The sequence below is a fragment of the Larus michahellis genome, chromosome 15 (assembly GCF_964199755.1).
Source record: "Larus michahellis chromosome 15, bLarMic1.1, whole genome shotgun sequence".
NCBI classification, from domain to species: Eukaryota; Metazoa; Chordata; class Aves; order Charadriiformes; family Laridae; genus Larus; species Larus michahellis.
In genome coordinates this window covers 10,384,003-10,404,347 of record NC_133910.1, presented here as the reverse complement: position 1 = coordinate 10,404,347, position 20,345 = coordinate 10,384,003, and the positions used below count along the sequence as shown (strand labels likewise).

Here is a 20,345-nt window from a genome sequence, read left to right as displayed (position 1 = left end):
AATTAAATACAGTGTTGTGTCTTACAGTGTGAAGTGACCAGGAAGGCTGAGGTCACGTAGCTCGCTCTTGGTTTCTATTACATTATGTGCATTATTTTTTATAGCTGTGACAATTCCTAATTAAAAACTCGGGAGCATTTCCCTGTGCCAGCGGGAGCTCAGAGGGGCCTGTAACTTTGGCAAGGCTGATCTGTCCAGGTGGTGTCTTTTCTGTGTCCATCATTGAAGGACACATCCTGCTTGTCTCACCAACCACCAGCAGATGTTAGTGACTGCCAAGTGGAGTGTGATTTAAAACGGTGACCTGACTCTGACTGTCTCTTCTTTTACTGCCTGGCTCCCGGATGAACATTTTTTAACATACATTAGAGATTTATCCTCACCAATGTCAGCAGTGCTGAAGGAAAGCCAGGGAAATAGTTAAGATGGGCCAAGGCATTAAGAGGCTTCGGAGCATGGGAAATACCAAACAAAATGATTGCAAAGCAGGCATGTTTTTATATCTAATTATTCTATATCCATATTTCTTACAGGCTAATAATGTACTAGTTGTTTCTCTACCAAAGAGTCTGTAATATATCATATACCTGTTTTGCGATGTCTTGTATGGATAAAACCTTCATTTCATGTGGAGATAAATAGACACGGTCTGTAGTGTGCAGCATGAAGTCAGACTGCACATAATATTCAGGTACTGCAAGGTAGGGGAGTAAAGTATAGATTGAGCAGTAATAAGGTAGCAAGGTAGATGCAGGAGGAGAGTGTATCTTGCTGAATACTGTAAGCTGGATCTAGCAGCAGGAGACAAAAAATATGAAACTTCAGATCATCTATCCCCTGTGAGAAGAGAGGAAATTTAAAGTTACTGTATGCTCTTAAACACAAATTTATTTCCTGAGACCCTTGCTCAGAGGGAGTTGTTGATAAGAACAAATTGTTACTATCTTGTGACAACAAGTGAACAAGAATGTGTATTCTGTCTAGGAGAACTGTACATCTGTTAGACTGTGCTGGGAAAAATATCAATGATTTTTTTTTTCTGAATCATCTTCCAGTGTCACGGTGGCAATGGTATTTGTAGGCAGGACAGAACAAAGCGTGCTCTTCTACACAGGAGGGAATTTGGCGGAGTGTTGGTATACGTGTACAGTTATTGGCACAATATCACGTACCTTCAAGAGATACTTCAGTTCCAACCTCACAGTATTTTGGCCTTGTACGAGCCCTGATCTAACCCTTAATGTAATGTCCTTGTACTTTTGTTAAATTCAGGATATCAAATATAACAGAGGTGCTAGTCTAATTTTATGGGAATGGGGAAGGACACTGTTTGACTGTACAGTATTTTACTCATCTCTTAGGCCAACAACTTCACTCTCATTTACCCTAAATTGTAACTTACTGGGTTATTACACCATGACATGGTTAACCTGATGTTTGTGTGTGGAAATACATGCCTTCCCATAATGTGCATAGCTAACCAACTGTCAGATCCAAGGATGAGTCTGGTAACAAAGCAGTTTTACAGATGCAGACCACTGACAGGTAACATACTGGAGTATCACTCCAGAGATGGGCCTGTTGCCCTGAACTGTGCTAGCAGGAACTCTGCATGTATTTGCAGGAATATTCTCACTGAAAACCTAATTCTAAGAATTACACTTTCCCAGACAGTAAACTGAACAGTCTTGAGTTTCACACATGATAATGTGCTGATATAAGCAACTCATCTTGAAAGTGAACTGTACTGCCAACTCGTGGTATACAGAAATCATGAGTCAGACATGTGAACACATCCCATCAAGCTTATGAGTTTAATAAGTAACATTTTTCTTAAATAATAAATTTGACTACTTCTAGTAAGCTTTTTGGTTACTGAGTCTGGGTCAAAATTTCTAGCTTTTATCTAGCATCATAAGGCAAATAAATGTATTTTTCTATATTTTTCTTTTTAAAAAGATAGCCAAGATAAGGAAAACATTATGTAGCATGTAATTTGCAAAAAGAACATACAATCTTCTTAAAATACCATATAAAACTGGTCTCTTGCCAGTGGCAAAATAATAATTATTTGCAGAAATACTTTAATGTACCATTTTGAAAAAGAACACATTCCTCAATCTATTATATAAAAAAAAAATTACTCATTAAGAACTATCCATCCATCTCCGAGGTTAATAGTTCCTTTTGCAATGATGGTGAATATCTTCTTTCAGTTGTGCTTTCCCAAATCAGTAAGAAAGCAATGTCTCATAAAATGAAAAGTCAGAAGAAAACATATCTAGTAAACAGACTCCACTTGGAAAATGTCGGTGGTGGTGGTATGCTTCAGACTGGGTTTAAATCTGTATACATCAACCTATGCTTCCAATGCTTATGTTAGACCACTGAAGATTTGTGGTTGACCTACATATGCAAACAAAACATTTGCTGCATACTTGGGGTGGGGGGATTTGCATGATAGAAGATGATGAAAATATGCATAATTGTGGATGACATTTTTCAGTCCCGAGTCCTGCTGCACAGAACTTTGGAACTGGCCATGCATGAAAGAGGCTTGCAATTCTAATGGGCAGATTGCCGGGCTGTGCTGCTAAGCTGAACCTTCAAGACATTAAGCTTCTGCTTCTTTTTGAGCAACACAAATCTGGTACAATCATCTACCCGAGCAGACCCTGTACTTGCAGAGGACACATATGACACTGAGGGGGCCGAAACAATAACAGTTCCACATGTCACATCTGAGTTCATGTCAGGTGGCAGCTTCACAGACTCACTTAAAGATTTTGCTTGAGTTTTCTCTGTTTTCTTCAAATCCCCAATACAATGGAGGGCAACACCAGACAGTTTCAGTCAACAGCACCTAATTTATCTATTCTTGCTGCTGTATTTCATCACACAGCAGCATTTATAGGACATGGTTGGTGCCCCCAGGCTTACTTGGTTAAACAAAGATTTGAGTTTATCACCTAGTGATCATGAGTGATAGTTATCTGATGTAAGGCAAACAAGAGGAACTGCAGGTCAAAACACATTTCTGAACTACTTCATCCATCTTTATTTTGATAATTCACCTAAACAGAAAAGTTCAAGTTTGGCAATAGTTGGGGTTTCTGATTTGTTCCCATTTTTTCTGTTAAACTGAAGCTCAAGATCAATTTGCTTAAATGAAAGTTGGGCAGTTACATAGTAGGGAATATAAATCTTTACCTCCCTCTGCTTCCAGATCTTTTTTTTTCACTGTGTGAGAGCACAGCTTCCTAGAATAACAGGGAACACACGTACATAACCCTCTGACCAAACTGGTAGCTTTGCGTGACAATGTTGCATGGTTGTGGAGAACTACAGACGTGCTGTTCCCCTTCAGTCTGTGTCTTAAGTTTTGATTTCTGACTGTCTTGCTGTGTAGTAACACTGCTTAACTTTGCTTCCTTGAGTAAAGAAAGGAATTGTAAGGGAAGTGGAATGTGTCTGAAATTTTGGAAATCCAACTGCAATACACAATTTTTTGCCTCCGCTAGCAGAGCACATTATTCCCATAATATGCTGTTCTCCCCTTCCCCCACATCAGCTCATCCTGCTCTGTAGGAGGAGGGTACAGAAGCTGGTTGTTAGTATTATGCATAAAAACAACTCCCAAACTCTTAAATGACTATTATATATACTCCAAAGTCATTGAAATTAGTGAGAGGTTTTATTGCTTCGATGCAAACCCCAGATGACTCACCTGTATTCATCTTTCTGTCCTATAAAGCCATCAGTAAGTCAGTGAAGTCCCTTTGGTCTTAATTGATGAAACTTTACAGCAGTAAGTGCTGTTTCTAAGTAACTATGAATTGGGCATTCTGCCACTTTTATTAAATGTGTACAGAAAAATGCTGCTTTCAAGCAAATACATATCTCCTGGACAACGGCAAGTGAATTCAGCTGCTAAATCTCAAAGGGATGTCCACTGGCACACTGCAAGTCTGCTAGCAGGACAGTACACCGCAAATTTTGCTCTAAAAGTTGCACCAGCACAAACAAGTATTAATAACGTTGATAAAGTCGCATGACAAAACCAGATCTGCTAAGATAGCAAGATAGTGATTTCCTGTAACGGAGGTTCTGTCTGCCATTACTGGATGTCTGTCTGGTTGTTCTTGCTGTGTCACATCTTATTTATCATTTAAAATATTTGCAGCTCTGCTGCGCAGAAATAAGTGCTTAAAATGGTTAGCAGAAGGGAGGACAATTCCTTGGCATCGAGACCAGGTGCCACTGGGAAGCATGCAGTGCCTCTGCAACTCCTTTACCCAACTTGTGAAGGTGGGTTTGGAAGAAACCTGACAGGATCAGGCGGGAGCAACAGCTGCCTTCCCTGCATACCAACTGATGAAGCGATTAAAGAACACCCTGCATATAATACCCACTACCTGATTTATACCACATTTGAGTTCTCTTCAAAAAATGAAGCTATATAGGAAGAGGGATTTCCATGCACAGTAAATGGCACCGCAGGCAGAAATGTGCATCCACGTGAGAGAAAAAGGAAAGAAATCTTGGTAGGCTGTGCCTGGAAAAGAAAGCTGATATCAACCTGTTCTCTGCAAGAACACTTGAAGCTGTGAGCCAAGAAGCTGTCTTTGGTGCTTCACTCCTACTGTGTTCAGAGAAATGGGACTTTCTGTGTGTGCTTTGCACATCAAAGGAATAACTAACTCAGTACCTCCATCTGATGCAAACACCCACTATGAAGTTTGGCTAACTGTTCGCATCAAGAAGGGGTAATGCTAGTAGGGGTTTGTTTATACTAAATCTGTGACGATGTACTGTGTAACTGTTTAATTCTACATACTTGCCCAGTTTTATTATCCAGAAGAAAAGGCACACAGCTTTCTTACTTGCAACGGAGTCAAAGAATTTTCTTTGCTGAACAAACTATAAAGTTAACAGCTTTTTAAGTTTAGCAGCCTTCAAACTCAATTCTCAAACACAGATTTAAACCATTAACCTTAGAAGAGCTAAGCCCTACAAAAAGTTCACAGAAGTTAATGAACATGGAATATTAAACACCTCCATTCAATTGTGATCTAACACAGTCTGGCACTGCAAGCTTTATTAAATCACAGTTGCCTTATTTTTCCCAGGATTCCCATGAGATTTTTCGTTCCATTTACCCAAAGGATTTGATAATCTGCAGGATACTGGAAAGCACCAGACAGAAATAAAAAGACCACTATTGTTATTTCATCCTGTTCTTTCTATCGGATTTAAAAAGACGTAACTATCCCAAGAGAAGTCCATATGCTCCCACTTACATAGGAATGTTCTTGTGGCAACGGGAGGGTAATGAGGAGGAACTTTCAGCAGCTCAGCACCATGACAGGTTCATGCATGCCTCAGTTAAAACGCAGTATTGCAGAATCAATGTAGACACTCACCAGTAGTGGCTGTGTTGGGTTTATTCCCCTTACTAGTTGAGCTTTGCTGGCGTTAGCATCAAAGGAAGCACAAGCATAGGCTGACTGGGTGGCATCTCCTCCTCTGCAGGCTTAGGAGAACCAAAGCACTGAGTCTTGCTCAATCAGTCCAAGGACGTTTGCATACAAAATCTAGGTTATTCATTCAGGTCAACAGATATTTTTTAAATCAAGGTTCATACAAGATAAGAAAAGTGCCGTGAAATGTTTTTAGTACACACTAAACAACAGCATAAAGACCACACAAAAAAATCACCAACAAAGAACTAGACTGATGAATCCGCAGGCGAGATGCGTATCTAGAGTAGCATATTGGACAGAAACCAATTAATGTATTTACATACCTGAAACAAAACCCATTTTGAGTTACGCCATATAAAAGAGGGATTAGCATAAACATGTGAATATTTAAATGGAGAGGTAATGCAACGCTGTAACTTGGAAGAAGAAAAAAAATGGCAGCCTGTCTGGAAACAGAAAAACTCAGCAAAGACCAGAGGCTGACCACAGAACCCACCCCAGCACAAGTGCCAGAACGAGCTGCTAATACCACAAAATACTTGAACATGTAGGGTCACAGGCAGTGAACCAATATTAATTCTTCGGGCTTTTTCTCCCCCTCTTAATTATAAGTTTCTGGATTTTTGGCTCTTGCCCATTTCCCACTGACTTAGGAGTCCTCAGAGATGCCAAGAAACTCAGGATGATTATGCTCCTGAGACAGAGACAGGGAGTTGTGCACTGTCCACCTATGGCCAAAATTTTCTCTCTTGCTAATGTGAAATCCACATTAAAAGGTGGTGTCCAACAACGTTCAAGCATCTGCCCGGGGAGTTATCTGTATGATGAAAAGTTATAACTGATCACTCAAAAACTAATTCTGGGGAACCCACATGAGATCAGCCGGAGCACCTATAAGCCTCCGCTCCTTGAATTATACACAATTCCCATTTCTGATCATTCCTGTAAAGGGCAAAGAGCATAACAGCCAGAAGACAAGCTTTGCATCTCGCCATCACAGTGGCGCACATGTCTCTGCACCCACCCCTTTGCCGTGCTGGTGCCTGCAGAGAGCGTGTGCACAGTGGGCCTCCCAAGGGACGCCCTGCATGGTGCCTTGCCGCCCAAAGTGGGAAGGAAAGACCCTGAGTGCACCATTCTCATGTGGCAGCTGCAGTGAGGTCCTAGGCCATACAATGGTTTGGGTTGGAAGAGACCTTTAAAGGCTATCTAGTTCCAACCTCCCCTGCCATGATCTTCAACAAGATCAGGTTGCTCAAAGCCCTGTCCAACCTGGCCTGAGATGTTTCCAGGGATGGGGCATCCACCACCTCTCCAGGCAACCTGGGCTCGTGTCTCACCACCCTCATTGTAAAAAATTTCCTCCTAATATCTAGTCTGAATCTACCCTCTTTTTGTTTAAAGCCATTACCCCTTGTCCCATCATTGTGTACACCATCTTTTTAGATTTTTCTAACACGGGAAATGGAGCAGGTGCTGCTGACAACATACAGCGTGACTTACACTATCCAAAAAAGCAAACAATTTGATTAAGGTGAGACTCCATCCGTAAGTGCTGCAGTTAGGAGCATGGTGCTGCCGCCCCCAGTCAAGGCAACACCTACCCCAAGGCGTGCTCAGGACTCTTCCTCACGATACGCTTACAGCCGAGAACCGGGGCTTTGGTATTTTTGTGTCCTCGGAGGTTATGTATTGAAAAGGCATCATCAGGCCAGGACAGCCCCAGACACGCGGGAGGACAAACCTCCATGAGCCAAACTTCAGCACGATGCTTCAGGTGTTTATCCTCCAGCCTACAGAGAAGACTGCACAAAGCAGAACCTCCCTTCCAGAATCACGGGGCTCTGCTCCTTCCAGAGGGCCCAGCCCGGCTCTCACCGGCCGCCCAGGCCAGCGCCGAGACCGGCACCACCGAAGCGAAGGCGGCGCAAGGCCCGGGGCGCCGGCGGCCGGTGCAGCGGAGGTAACGCCGGCCGGCCGGGGAGCCCTGGGCGCCGCCGCGGCCGGGCACGGCCCCGTGAAGGCGGCGCCTTTCCCCGTGGCGGCCGGAGAGCGCGGCGGGGCCGGCCGAGGCGGGGCGGCCGCGGGCAGGGCGGGCTCCCGCCGCATCACATGAGGCAACTTGGGGCCAATGGCGCCGCGGCGGGGGCCGGGGCCCCGCTCGCACCCGCGGACGCTCATTCAAAACGCGGCCGGGCTCGGGCACCGGCAGCCCCGTCCCGCTGCCCCCCGCGCCGCCCGCCCCGGGGCTCGGCGGGGCCGGGCGCTGCCGGCGGGGATGCCTGGCGGGGCCGCGGCCTGAGGCGGCCGGCCGCCCGCCGCCATGCCGGTGAAGAACCGGTACAACCTGGTGGACGATGGCTGCGACTCCCGAGTCCCGCTGCACAACGAGGAGGCCTTCCAGCACGGCATCCACTTCCAGGCCAAGGTGAGCCGCGGCCGCGCTCCCCCCGCCCCGGCGGCCCCCCCTCCCACCGCCGGTCAGAGCCCCTCGCCCCTTCCAGGCTCCGGGGGCTCCCCCCGCGGCCTCTTCGCCCTCGCCTGTTGCGGACCGACCTCAGGGTCCCCCCGGCTGGGGCGCCTGGGCCGGCCACCAGCCGTGGGGCATGTGCCGGCCACGGGCCCGGTGGCACGGCGGGGCCAATGGCTCCGTGCGCTCGAGGCCGGGGCTCACCGTGCCCCCTCCAGCCCGGCCCGTGGCACCTCTGTTCTTGGCTCTGCAAGTCCCCCTGCGTGTCAGACTGAGGAATCCTAAAGAAAACACCAACAAATTATGAAAGCCTTACATTTAATTCCCACAATCAAACAGGTCCTTGCTCTTTTCCTAGTATTTTCTCAGCAGTTTATATCCTTAGAAGCCGCCCATGTGCTTCATTTGAGAACTGATCTGGAGAGACCCCTCTGACAGCACCGGATGGACGTACACGTCCCTCGACCTGGTGCCTGTCCTGTCCCCTGTCGGGCAGGACCCCAATCCCGCTGCGGTGACAGCTCTGTATTCCCCTGGAAACCAGCACATTTTACATGCTGCTTAAAACCCTGCCAGTGCCGCCTTCCATCTGACCTGTTCCCAGCATAAAAAGCTGGGCAGGCAAGGGCTTCGTTTAAATGCATGCTGTCTTCAGGTATCAGAAAGAAATACTGATATTGTCTGAAATTTTGTATCGATCATAAAGAACGGTCTGGCAGCACAGCATCACTCTGAGAAAGTGACTCCATTGGAATTGACATTCTGTAGACAGCACAGGGAACGGGTTTATAATTCAGTTGACAAGAAGAATTGCATTTTGCTGGAGCAACTGTAGGGTTCCCTTCCCCTCTTTGCAGGTGGCCTAACACAGATTAGAAATGGAATTCACGCCTGCCGTCTCCTGAGCTGGAAAGAAGGGGCATATATATATTCAAATAAAGCTTTGAAATGCGGATTTTGGTTTTCCTGCTAAAAGAGCTGTAAGACTTAAGCAGGATATAGGATGGATCTGAATAGACACTTAATCATGTACTTTAAAAATCTCTCTTCCATAGGGGAGAAAAACAATTAATCTTTGTTTTCTTTTTTTACATTAACATTTGCTATGCTGCAGACTGTGCTGAGGAGAAGAAAAATCCTTATTTTGATTTTTAAAAGGTGTGAAGCAACTGTACCTTTAACTGAGTGAAATGGGCTTCTTCAGATTGACAGCTTCAGGCACCCAGAGCTATTCAGAGAGTGGATAACACGCTGTTAAGATGTGTGGATCTGAGATAGGGTTTGCATTACCTTAGTAACATGCTTGCTCAGTTCTGCTCTAAAGTCTGTCTCTTCCAATTAGGACGCTCATTGTGGGCACATCAGTCAGCTGCGACTCTGACAATGACAAGGCTGGAACTGGCTGCCAGGTGTCTCGCACCGGGCAATCTCACTGACCACGTTCAGTCTCTAATCTCCACATACCAAACTGTCTTACTTGCCCTGTAATCTTCAGGGACAAACTTCAGGAGGTCAGCACTGGGAGCTGCTCATGGGAAGGTGGCTGTTTGTGTACAGCTTGGTGAGCTGGCAGGGCTCTGCATGGGAGCACGAGCACCCAAACTCTGTGGCAAGGCCAGAGCAGGGAGTTTGGGAGCACCTCTCCTGGCTCAGCAGTCACCAGCTCTCCTTTTGCCCCCATCTATTAATTTATCTTTGGTAGCATGGGTCCCGTTCCCTGCTGCAGCCCTGTTGTTTGCAGACAAAAGGCCAGCCGGCTGCACTGAATTAATCTGGATTACCTGTGACTGCACTGACAGCCACCACGGAGCGGGGAAGGAGAGGCGGATAGACCAAAGAGACCACAGATCTGGAGCAACACGGATGTGCCCTCGCCACCAGGGCAGAGGGAGATCCTGGCTCCATCGCTCCCTTCCCTGCTGCCCTCAGGCTCTCACGGTTTGACTCTCTTGTGGTTTACCAAAGGCTATAGCTGAACTTAACCGCTCTTAAAAATGCCATTTTGCAAAGGCATTTACAGAAACATCAGAAAAGCCAGATGACCTTTCAGATTGCTCGTGGTGTTTATTTCAAGGCAGGCAAAAGAGCAGTAAGTACTGAGCTAGGAGAACTCATCTCTGAAAGCCCTATTAAATAGAAGTTTTTCAAGATAAAACCCATTGCAGGCTGCAAGCATTACACTAGAGAAATAAAACTAGAACTAAGTAACAGTGATAGCTATGGGGCTGCTCTTAGGGAAGTATTTTGTCTCTGTTCATATGTATATTATCAACCTGAATGTTTGCAGGGTCTTTAGCTGCCCGTTCTCCTCCTCCTCCCCTCTCTGCAGGGGAACAACTTCCAAAAAAAAAAAACCCCACAACTTGAAACCACACACTCAAAAAACAGACTCAATTTGTGAACGAAATCCTCTTGAGAAGGGGACTGAGCTATGTAAACTGCCCTCTGCCGCCCACTAACCCGCCTGTGATGGCCGTGCGTATACAGGCTGTGTGAGATGGAGGGAGCCGACAGACCCTGCTGGGAGCCTGCCATGGCTGAGCCCAGCACCCTGCCCCTTCTGCCCGAGCCGCAGCACCAGCCCACACTGGCAGGACATTGGCATTTCTCACCAGGCCACTCACCCTCTCACTCAGATGGCATTTTTCTTGCCCTCACCAACATGCCCTTGATGTGCAAGTCTTTCCTCAGAGCTGTGAGACACACCGCTTTACAGCATTAGTGGTGACACGCCAGGTGACTGTCCAGGACACCGCATGTTTTCCTCATTCCCAAGGCTGAGCTGGCAGCTTTGTGCCTCCCCTGCACAGCAGCGGTTCCGGCAGCACTCCTGTGCATCTGTGCCATGTGCGCTTTCACTGGTACCACCTTGTTGCAGCAGCAGGTGACAACCACAGCCTGCTTTGGCACACAAGCATTACAACCCAGCATAAGGGAGAGTACAGGCAGCACAGGGCATCACGCATCGGAGGGAGAAACGCCCGCAGCAGGAAGCCATCTGCCTGCAGGTCTTCCCTGAAAACTCATACGGCATCAACAGCGTCCCAACATCACAAGGGAGGGACCAGGCAACCGGCTTGCAGAAAGCTGTAGGTGAGGCGGTAGAGGTGAAGGTGCTGGGCACCCGCCCTCCGCCTGTGTCTCAGCCCCCGAGTGAGGGGCCCCATGGCCCTGCCAGCGCTGACGCTTACACTGAAATGCAGCCACCCACTGCCAAGGGCAGCTGCTATCACACTGGTGCAAGCTCAGCCAGGCAGCTAGTTTAGGGCAGCAGCTCCTGTAAGCATAGTTAAAAGCAGCTGGGGTAGGACACAGATTTGAGTGGGTTTACCGGGATTCTGCAGACAGCTGAGCTGGTCCAACCAAGCAGGGACAACAGCATCCAGAGGGAAGATGGTCCAGACTGAAGAATTAGGGCAGAATCAGGAGCCTTTTCCAGGAAAGCTAGTTGCTGCACATCCTGGCAACTTTCCAACTCTTATGTGCTTTTAGCTACGAGTCTTTTAAAAGCAGGTGTAGCGAGGAAAGACAAAGGATGGACAGTCCCATTTTCAGACCCGTGGGATTGTAACTTGATTAGCAACAGACACTGCTCTGCAAAGCACTGGTAAAGGCGCATCCAGAATCCAAATGAGATCAGAAGCTCACACCCGATGTTAGAAATCCACAAACTTCTCCCTGACTTTGATAATAGTATCCACAGCAGATATTCCTATCGTGTCCTGGGTCAAGAGAGTCTAACCAAGCAGGGACTAAATTAACAAAAGATGCTGCTTGTTTTGAAGAAGCCTACACCATTAACTTGTGCGTTACTTTACAGACATCTCACTGTTCTGTCTTTCAGTACATCGGTAGCTTGGATGTACCCAGGCCCAACAGCCGCGTGGAGATTGTGGCAGCCATGAGAAGGATTCGGGTAAGTTCCAAAGAGCTGAACCCCCCACGGAATAAAAGGTTACTTTCACTGGAGTGATTTGGTAGCAGTGCGCTGTTCCGCATTCCCCCCCATCCTTCCCGTCTGGAGCTCAAATCTCAGCACAATCAGGGCTGTAACGAGATTCTCCAGAAATTCCCAAGGCATATTAGGGTAGACCCATCCTCTGCTCTTTGCACAGGGATCAGTTAGCAAAACTCAAACATAAAACCTCATCTCTGCTGAGCAGGTATGGGGATTCTCCTTGAACCTAAGAGATTTATTTAGCCTATTTGGGTTTGTGTGTGTGTATGAAAAATGAGATGTACTCAATCTGCTCCACAAAAGCACTTGAATTCATTGGCAATTCCAAATATATTATGTTATTATGTATTGAAATATCAGTGGCCTGGCAGATGTTATGGATGTAAATCCCGTCAGACTTTGTGGATTCTGCCGCTCACAGAATAATTTGCTGCTTTCCCCCATCCTCCACTAGTGTTACAGTTCCTGTTTCTCATCATCAAGTCTGCGCTCTTCTTCCTCTATCCCTTTATTCTTCAGAACAGCCTGTGAATGGTCACCAGATTTAGCTACGATTAGCAGGGTGGCTAGCTTACATCTGCTTCATGTATAACCGGTTCAAGTGTATCTACCCCAAAAGACAGTGCAGCTGTTGTGCCTGGCTGAAGTTTTGCAGGGGTCTTAATTCTGAGGCTGTTCGTGTGTCTCACATCAGCTGAAGCAGGTTTGAGAATCTTCCATTTAAAGCTTTGAAGGGATTATCCTATTTCCCCCCCCTCCCCCCGCAGTGTTTAACCATCTAATTTTCATTTAGAATAGCGCTTTTTAAACTTAGCCTGTAACTGGCTGGGGAGCTGATGTATTCATCTCCAGCCAAGCTCAGAAATGACATTCCCCTGCCTTTGCCTGCTCAGACTATTAGCACAGCTCTTGCTCAGAACGCAGTGCAGCAGCGATCTAAATTGCCTGGTTATTTATGGAACAGGTGAACATCTACACGAAGCCAAGGCAATAGGTGAGGACTGCTGGGGCAGGTTAGATGCTGGCATAACTGTTGGTAATTTTTGATCTGAATCAATATCAGATTTGACACTGCATTTCTGATCTTTGACCAGATAACAGCCATGTAAGAAAATGCAGGCAGTACTTTAGTATCAGTTTCTAGAAAGTGTTGCATTCTGTTTTCACACCTGCTATTGCCATGATGTCTCAGGGGTGCAGTAACATGCTTGGGTGCTATGTGAGGCATACAAGAAATCACTCTGCATTCACAGATGTTAATCTTATCACACAGTATTTTTAAAGTGGGCATCCTGTATTCTATACTGGGGTTTTAATCTTGGAAGCCCTTTCCAAAAAGGGAGGGCTTCCCTTTTCATGTGCGTATTGTACAGCAGGATCTTATTCAGACACTTCCTGGCTGCTGAGCGGAAGATGCTCCTCTATTGAAGATAGTTAATTGGCACTGATCCTTAATTAGAGCATAAAGAATGAACTGGGAGGTCTTTGAAGAGACTTCTAGTGCATAGAGTACACAACCTAGGAACTGAGGAAAGATGGGGGTTATTTATGTGGCGTTCATTTGCATGCAGAGGCCTTGTCTATACTAGAGGTTTTTCCCATGAACTCTCAGCAGCACCAGTTGCAACTGGGAGGAAACACTGGAAGAAGCTAGAAACTAGTATTTTGCGACCATCTTATTGTGAGTGGTAGTGCCTGTTTGCACTGCAAGAGTGAGGAAGGTCCTGCAGCTCTGCCAAGCATTGGCAGGGGCACGTTGTGCTGAAGCTTTCATCCTTTGTGCGCGCCAGTGTTCCACTGGAATTCTCTACTGGAGCGGAAGAGAAAAGTCACACAGTACAAGCCCCAGCACAACATTTCCTATGCTGCTCTCTCTGCCCTGCTACATGGGAGGAGACACTTGAGCTGTCACTGGAGCAGTCGGTGACGGAGCCAGCAGGGTACGGGCAGGCAGTTACTCATGGCTTCTGCCACTCCAGAAGGGGACCGGGGAGGAGGAAGATGAGGAGTCCCAGCCCTGTATTTTTCCAAGCTCTGGCAGAGCTGGTTACTCTAGTTACTCATTAGTAAACTGATACAAGCTCTGAAACTGCCTTCCTACTACTATGTCTGGTTCTGGTCTCCAGTCTGTGATTAAAAGTGCTTGCCGCAGGGGAAAAAAGCCTTGAGCTGCCTAGCACTCAAAGTTCTCCTTAGAGTGTGGGGAGAGAGAGGGTGGTAAGAAAAGTAGCAGCTCCAGTTGCTAAGTTTGCTCCTTGGCATCTTACTGTCCCATGTTTTGTACTGGGCTCTTTTTGCCAGTTGCATATGAATGATGCCAGGGAGCCTGGGAGGAGTTCAGTGGTATTCTCCACATGTTAGCAGGGCAGTCTGCTTGCAGACTTCAGGACACGCAGAGCGTACAGACTATAGGACTTTAGTCCTAGAGAGCCTCAAATGACATGTTTTAACATTAGTCTGCCAAAATTGTGGTCTGCTCTTTTGCAGTAGGTATTTAAGATGCACTCTCATAGTAAAGCTTAAATCCATATTCCTGAGTGAATGGATGCTCATAGAATCGCTAGCAATACTCCATTAGTCACACATTAGATTCCCATTTCATAACAGGCTGGAAAACCTTGTCTCATCATGTTCTATGCTTCCACTGGAGGGAATGCAAATGCAATAGGTAGAACAGGGAAGCTGCTGTTCTTAGCTTCCCATTATGCAGAGCTAGACAACTTTAAGTTTGCTAATCCTTCCAGTGGATTATTAGCTGCATACAGCTGCCATGTTATTATATGATTGTCAGAGTTCAAACTAATCCCTCTACCTCCTCTTGCCCTGGCAGGGGAGGTGATGAAATTAGTTTGCTACTTGAATAAGAACCCCGTGCTCTGACAGACATGTCAAGTTGCTGTTTATGAGAGTCCAACTCATTGCGCAGCTCCTGGTGCAGGCAGGCGTTCCTCCACCTCCCAGAGAGAAGCCACATGCCGCATCTGCCGTCTCCCACTGCCCGAGGCCATCCAGGTCCGCACATCTGGCAGCACCCGCTCGAGCTCCTGCATTCGGAGTCAGCGTTCTGGTGGAGCTGGCTTTCTGCTGAAGTGGAGTCATCTGCAGATATTTGAGCCTTCTCAGCACTCTAGGGAGCTTATGTAAAATACAAGATTTTTCTTCACGCAGAAGTCAAGTGGCAGCTAATATGAAGAATGTGAAAGTCCTTCTCGAGGGTCCAAATAGCTCCCTGATTCAGTGGGGTCACCCTTTCCCTAGACCCACAACTCCTGCCTGCCTGTCAGTGAGCAACTGAATAGCCAAGTTCTTCCCTTAGCCAGCTGAAGGCTCATGGTGAAGTTAAGGAAGATGTGGAGCCCATAGTGTTTCATGTTACTGAAACAGTAACAAGAAAGCTTTGCTAAAGAGCTTACGGGTACAGGCTTAGGGGATAAAGATGAGTTTTGTAAAACGCAAAACATTTCCTTGATGCTCCTGAGGTTGCTTGGGAAATCGTGCCCTGGGAGACCAGGGAATGGATGGCGTTGTGTGAAGGGTTAACATCACAACACGTCCTGCATCCATTCTCCAGCTTCCGCAGAGCTAACACTGACCAGAGGAGAAACAGTCAGTTGCCACCTTCCTCAAGCAACACTACCCTCGGTGCAGCACTTCACAGCCAGTCAAGCAGTCCTAGCAAAATGCTGCTATTTTGAGTGGAGAGTTGTGCAAGGACGTGGTAGGAGTAAGTGTCAAAGCCTGTCATCACCACAGACAGCCTGCTGCCAGCAATTCCCCAAGTTACTCCATTTAATTACCGTTAAGGCACAGGCAGTTTCCCTGGAATTTGCACTTAAGATTCTACAAAGCCTAGAAATTTCAGATCTGTTTGGAAGGTCTGTCTTGGACCTGGGCAAATATTAACAGTCAGAAAGGAGACAGATGTTGGATTATTTAATCATCTCATAAGGGAACAGCCAACTGGTGCTGCGCCCATCCAAGCACCAGGGTGAACAAACAGGAGGTGGGCATCCGGACTAATGCGTTTCTTCTGTTATCTCCATATTTCTTAGGCTTAATTTAATTGAGAAGTCTTTTTCCCCAGAGGCCAGTGTGCCAGAGAAGCAGAAACATTTATCAATCTTGACGCAGGACACATCAGAAATGCCTGAGTTCTCCTTGGCATGAGAACCAGGTTCTCATTTCAGCCTCCCTCTTATCCTGATCACTCTTGCTGCATCCATGCTCTTAAGCAGAGTCTCAAAACTTTGCAATTTCTCCACATGGTATCCTAGTGAGGAAGTGCAATCCATCCACGCTGTAAGTCATATTGACTGCCAAATATCAGCTGGTGGTGGTGAAGCGTGACATGACATCAGTTTAAAATCAGGATGAGTAAAAGTTACAATCCTGCGGTGCAGCCTTGTGAAGCAGAGGCGGCAGGGACAGCTGGACAGAACCTGCCTCTCCAGCACCCCGGCAGCTCCCAGTCTGATAGCTGGGCTTCACACTTAACGCCATACCAGGCTGTAAATTGCAATGGTTTGTGAACAAATGTGGATGTCATTTGTCTGCTGTTACTACAGAAGGGGAGGAACCAGCTTGGCAGAGGGCAGGGTGATTGCCTTCAGCCATCTCCATTTAATTTATCTCTGTGTGGCAGACTTCAGAGATAGAGATGTTTCATAGACTTGTTAATGAGATTCTTCTAGAACCCAGCTCCTTCAGTTTTCCCAGGCAGACAGCCTTCTTAATACCCAAGAGAAGTTCACCAAGATAACCGCTGCATAGATTCCTCTGATATATTCTGCCTGGGCTATTATGCTTGTAGCTAAGTTTTCCTGCCAGCTTCATGTTAATCTAAGCTGGAGTTGTGATCAGTACTAAAAAAAGATAGAAGCTGAACTCCCAGCTGTTGGATTTCTTGGTTAGTCTTTGCAGCCTCTCCCACTATAATGAAGTTATTTGGTCCGCTGCAATTGCAGCCCAGACTCAAGTGTGGAAGCGCAAACCGTTGGAGCCCTTGCCCTGGTATAGACCTCTGTAGCTGCGTGCCAGGATCAGTTGTTGTTGGATGGGAGTTTGTTCTGCTGCAGTTCCTGGAGGGCTTTTCCTTTCAGCCTCTTTGGAAGAGCATCCAAATGCTCAGCTAATGGGCTGGGCTGTGAAAGAAAACAATCCTAACATCTTAAAATATTTCAGCAGTCTTCAGTCTGCTGGTGTGGACCTTTCATTAGTTCTCAGAATGCCATGCACCTTCCTTTCATTTACAGGAAGGTGCAGGAAAAACAGGTGCCAATTCTTACCCAGTGAGTGTGTAAAATACAAGCATATCGTTGTCTGCTCCAAACTGCTATAGCACCCTGAGCCAGTTAAAGACACAGCTGATAGTACACGATGGTGGTGGGGAAATGCTCATTTACTAGATGCTTTATAGACAGGAGAGCTGGCCATGGCAGTTCACCCAAGACCTTCAAATAAATAGTGTCATCATATAGTGGCATTCACTAGAGCGCCTGAGGAACAGTACATAGAAGATAGTCCCATGCTGCGGTCATGGGTCCAATCAACATTTATACTGACAAGCAGACAGCAGACCTTATGGAAAGATGAGAGGAGGACTTCAGAGACAAGCTTCCCCAAGCCTGTACATTTCTCTTCCTCCTTTCTCCTCCATACCAAAAGGACAATGTATTTACCCCAAAGTACACTCCAAGAGAGCATCTTTTTCTAGGATGCCTTCCCTGCTTCTCTGGAGGGCCATGCAAGGGTTGCTTACGCTGATATTAGACAGAGCATATAGCCTCCAGGAAAGAGCAGTGGTTTTAGATATCCAAACCCAGTATACATAAGCATGTGCAAACTTGCTCTGATCCCTTTTGCAGAAAGTCTGGTGTCAGTTTTGGCTCCTCTCCAAAGCAGAAGCCCAAGAAAGGCTCCTGCAGCTTCACACAGGCAGTAAATGATCAGACTATAGTCAATCCTTTTCAGCACAGCCTACAAGTCTACCACAAAAAAAACCTGAGGACCTTGCACTAGTGACTTGGAAGGAGATTTACAGGTGATTGTGGATGGCTTTGTGTCCTCTGCCCATTCTCTGGATCGTTCTGTACTTCTGTCTCCCTGTCCATCAGCCCGCACGCCCTTAGCTGCCCCCTTACCTGCCATCTGCTTTATTATGGGAGACAACCAGGCAACACAGCAAAGCCACAGGCACAGAGAAGAACAGTCTCTCAGACAGGCAGGCTGAGAACACTGACGTTGGCAGGAGGGCATCAAGAGCAGAGGGGATGGCTTGGCCCCAGGCACCCTTGCCATACGGCCCTTCCCTTCCCCAGGCACCCGGTGCCCTGCGCAGGGCCACGTCCCATTTCTCTGCCCGCCTGCAGGGCTGCCCAGCTCCAGGCACTGCTGTCTCACACACCACTTACTCCCAGGGTCCCATCCATGACAGGCACCTGAGGCAGTTTAAGTTTTCTACCATACAAGATTAAGCTAATTGGTTTTACCTTTCCAGGCCCTGGCAAAATACAGCAAGTGTTTTCAGGATGGTAATTAAGTGTTAATTGCATCTAAGTTTAGCCCTAATGCCTCATTAGTTTGTTTTCCTCTATTTGTTGCAGCTATAGCAGAGCCTCCTGCACAGTGATGGGGATCAGGCTGGGCTTCCCAGGAGGCAGAGGGGTCCTGCAGCATGCTCTGAGCATCCTACCTGAGCCACGCCAGGGAGCCTCTTGCCTCCTCCTACACAAGAGGAGGAGACCTGGGTGTGAGGACAGAGACCCTTGGACCTGAACGCTCTAATTAGCATCTAGGCAGGGGTCTCCGGTGTCCCTAGACACACGCATTAGCCCATTTTCATGATACAGTGCATTTCGCATCCCTTCCTATTACTCCTTTGCTGGAGCCTTCACCACTCCAGCCCCCCTAGCAGGTTCTTTGCCCTGTCCCATGCCAGAGGACTAGTTAGTGCATTTAACAAGAGCAGGCAGCATTGAAACTACTATTATTCAGTGTCCTGCTCTCCTAAAAATCCTCTTACTGTTCACACTGCAAATGGCACCTGAATTTGAAATCCCACAGTTGGTTCATTGGTCTTTAAGAGGATAACAGACCCGACAGATGCCCTTGGGAGGGAAAGCCACCTTACATTAGGAGATGACAACCACATCACAGGTCTTACCTTTCTGCAGCGCAGGCACTGCCAGGATGCGGAGGAAGGAGATGAGCCCTCTGGCAGAAGGTCTAGAAAGAATCCATTTCTCCAGGCAAAACAAGTGGCCTCAGCCTAAGACTGCAGGGTCTCCTCTTACAACATGTAGAGATGTGATGTAGAGCCACAACCTCCCAACCACTGCTCCTTACCCTCCTCCCACACCTCCTGCAGGAAGGGTCTTCCTACCCTGACACTGAGTTTTATAGCCTCTCTCCTTTCCCAGTATGCCCTGCAGCCCTAATTAGTCAAAACACCTGGTGGGACTGTATCTCCCAGAGGTTCTTTGCCATAGAGGCTTGAGGAAGGGAGAAGGCTGGGGTTGGAAGGATGGGTAATGCAGGTGCAGCTCCTTAGGCCTCTCATGTGGTCTCCCATCCATGGTTGTCTTGGCAAGCTCAAGTGTGTTTCATGGATATACTGCTTTACTAGCCTTACAGAAAATTTAATTTTCATAAACTTAAGAAATGGCTTTAAAAATGCGGAAGCTGTTTTTCTAGAAGAATTAAGCCTGCTGTATCTTAAACTAACCTAAGCTTGCTTTATCCAGTTTCTGCTCTTCACATTATCATAACGCAAAGGGAAGAAGCTCTTAATGAGATGTTTTTGCGGTGGCATCATGAATGGTGTTTCTAGGCAGCATTGTGTAGCTATGGTGGAGAACTGACTTCACTCTGCTTGTACGTCTTGAGTAGGAGGAGAGGAATAAACACCTCTGAGATTACACGAGAATCCAGCCTTCTGCTCACTGCTTGGGGGTGTCTCACCATGCCATCGAGCTCCCCCGCTGACTTACAGTCTCTTGCAGGTTTCCACCCTGCTCATCTCCAACCCTAAATCACCTCTGGACTTCTTGCCACAGAATAATGATTAGTTACCTTCTGCCACTTAATTTCTGAGGTGAAATGAGTGGGGACTGGTCTAGCTGTGAATACTGGCCACAGGAGACAGCTTAGAGCTTTTTCAGTAGCCGCATGCTATGACCTAGTTTTTGAGAAGTGACTGGTGATTGTAGAGGCTTCAGTTCTTATACCCTGTTCAGAGCACGCTACGTATGATTGATAACAGATGGATGGAGGGATCAGTCAGTGAAATGTGTCATCTCTAAGCAACAGTGACCTTTTAATGTCTTCCTCAGAGTGCTGGAAGCTGGATGGCTTCTCCAGCGAGGGGGTGGAACCAGTGAGGCATATTGATATTGTTTTGCATAAGAGTCAGGACGGATTGGAGTTCAGTTGAAGG

The 20,345-nt window shown here is 46.9% G+C and overlaps 1 protein-coding gene across 1 annotated transcript in view; it reads left to right on the top strand.

The window, feature by feature from the left end:
* The first annotated feature begins 7,597 nt into the window (after window positions 1-7,597).
* Window positions 7,598-20,345, top strand: part of LOC141751504 (carboxyl-terminal PDZ ligand of neuronal nitric oxide synthase protein-like) — a 36,980-nt gene continuing 24,232 nt past the window's right edge. Inside the window, exons 1-2 of the mRNA XM_074608447.1 lie at window positions 7,598-7,911; window positions 11,798-11,869. Coding sequence (XP_074464548.1) covers window positions 7,807-7,911; window positions 11,798-11,869 — 177 coding nt within the window. The 5' untranslated portion in view covers window positions 7,598-7,806. The remainder of the gene's footprint in view (window positions 7,912-11,797; window positions 11,870-20,345) is intronic.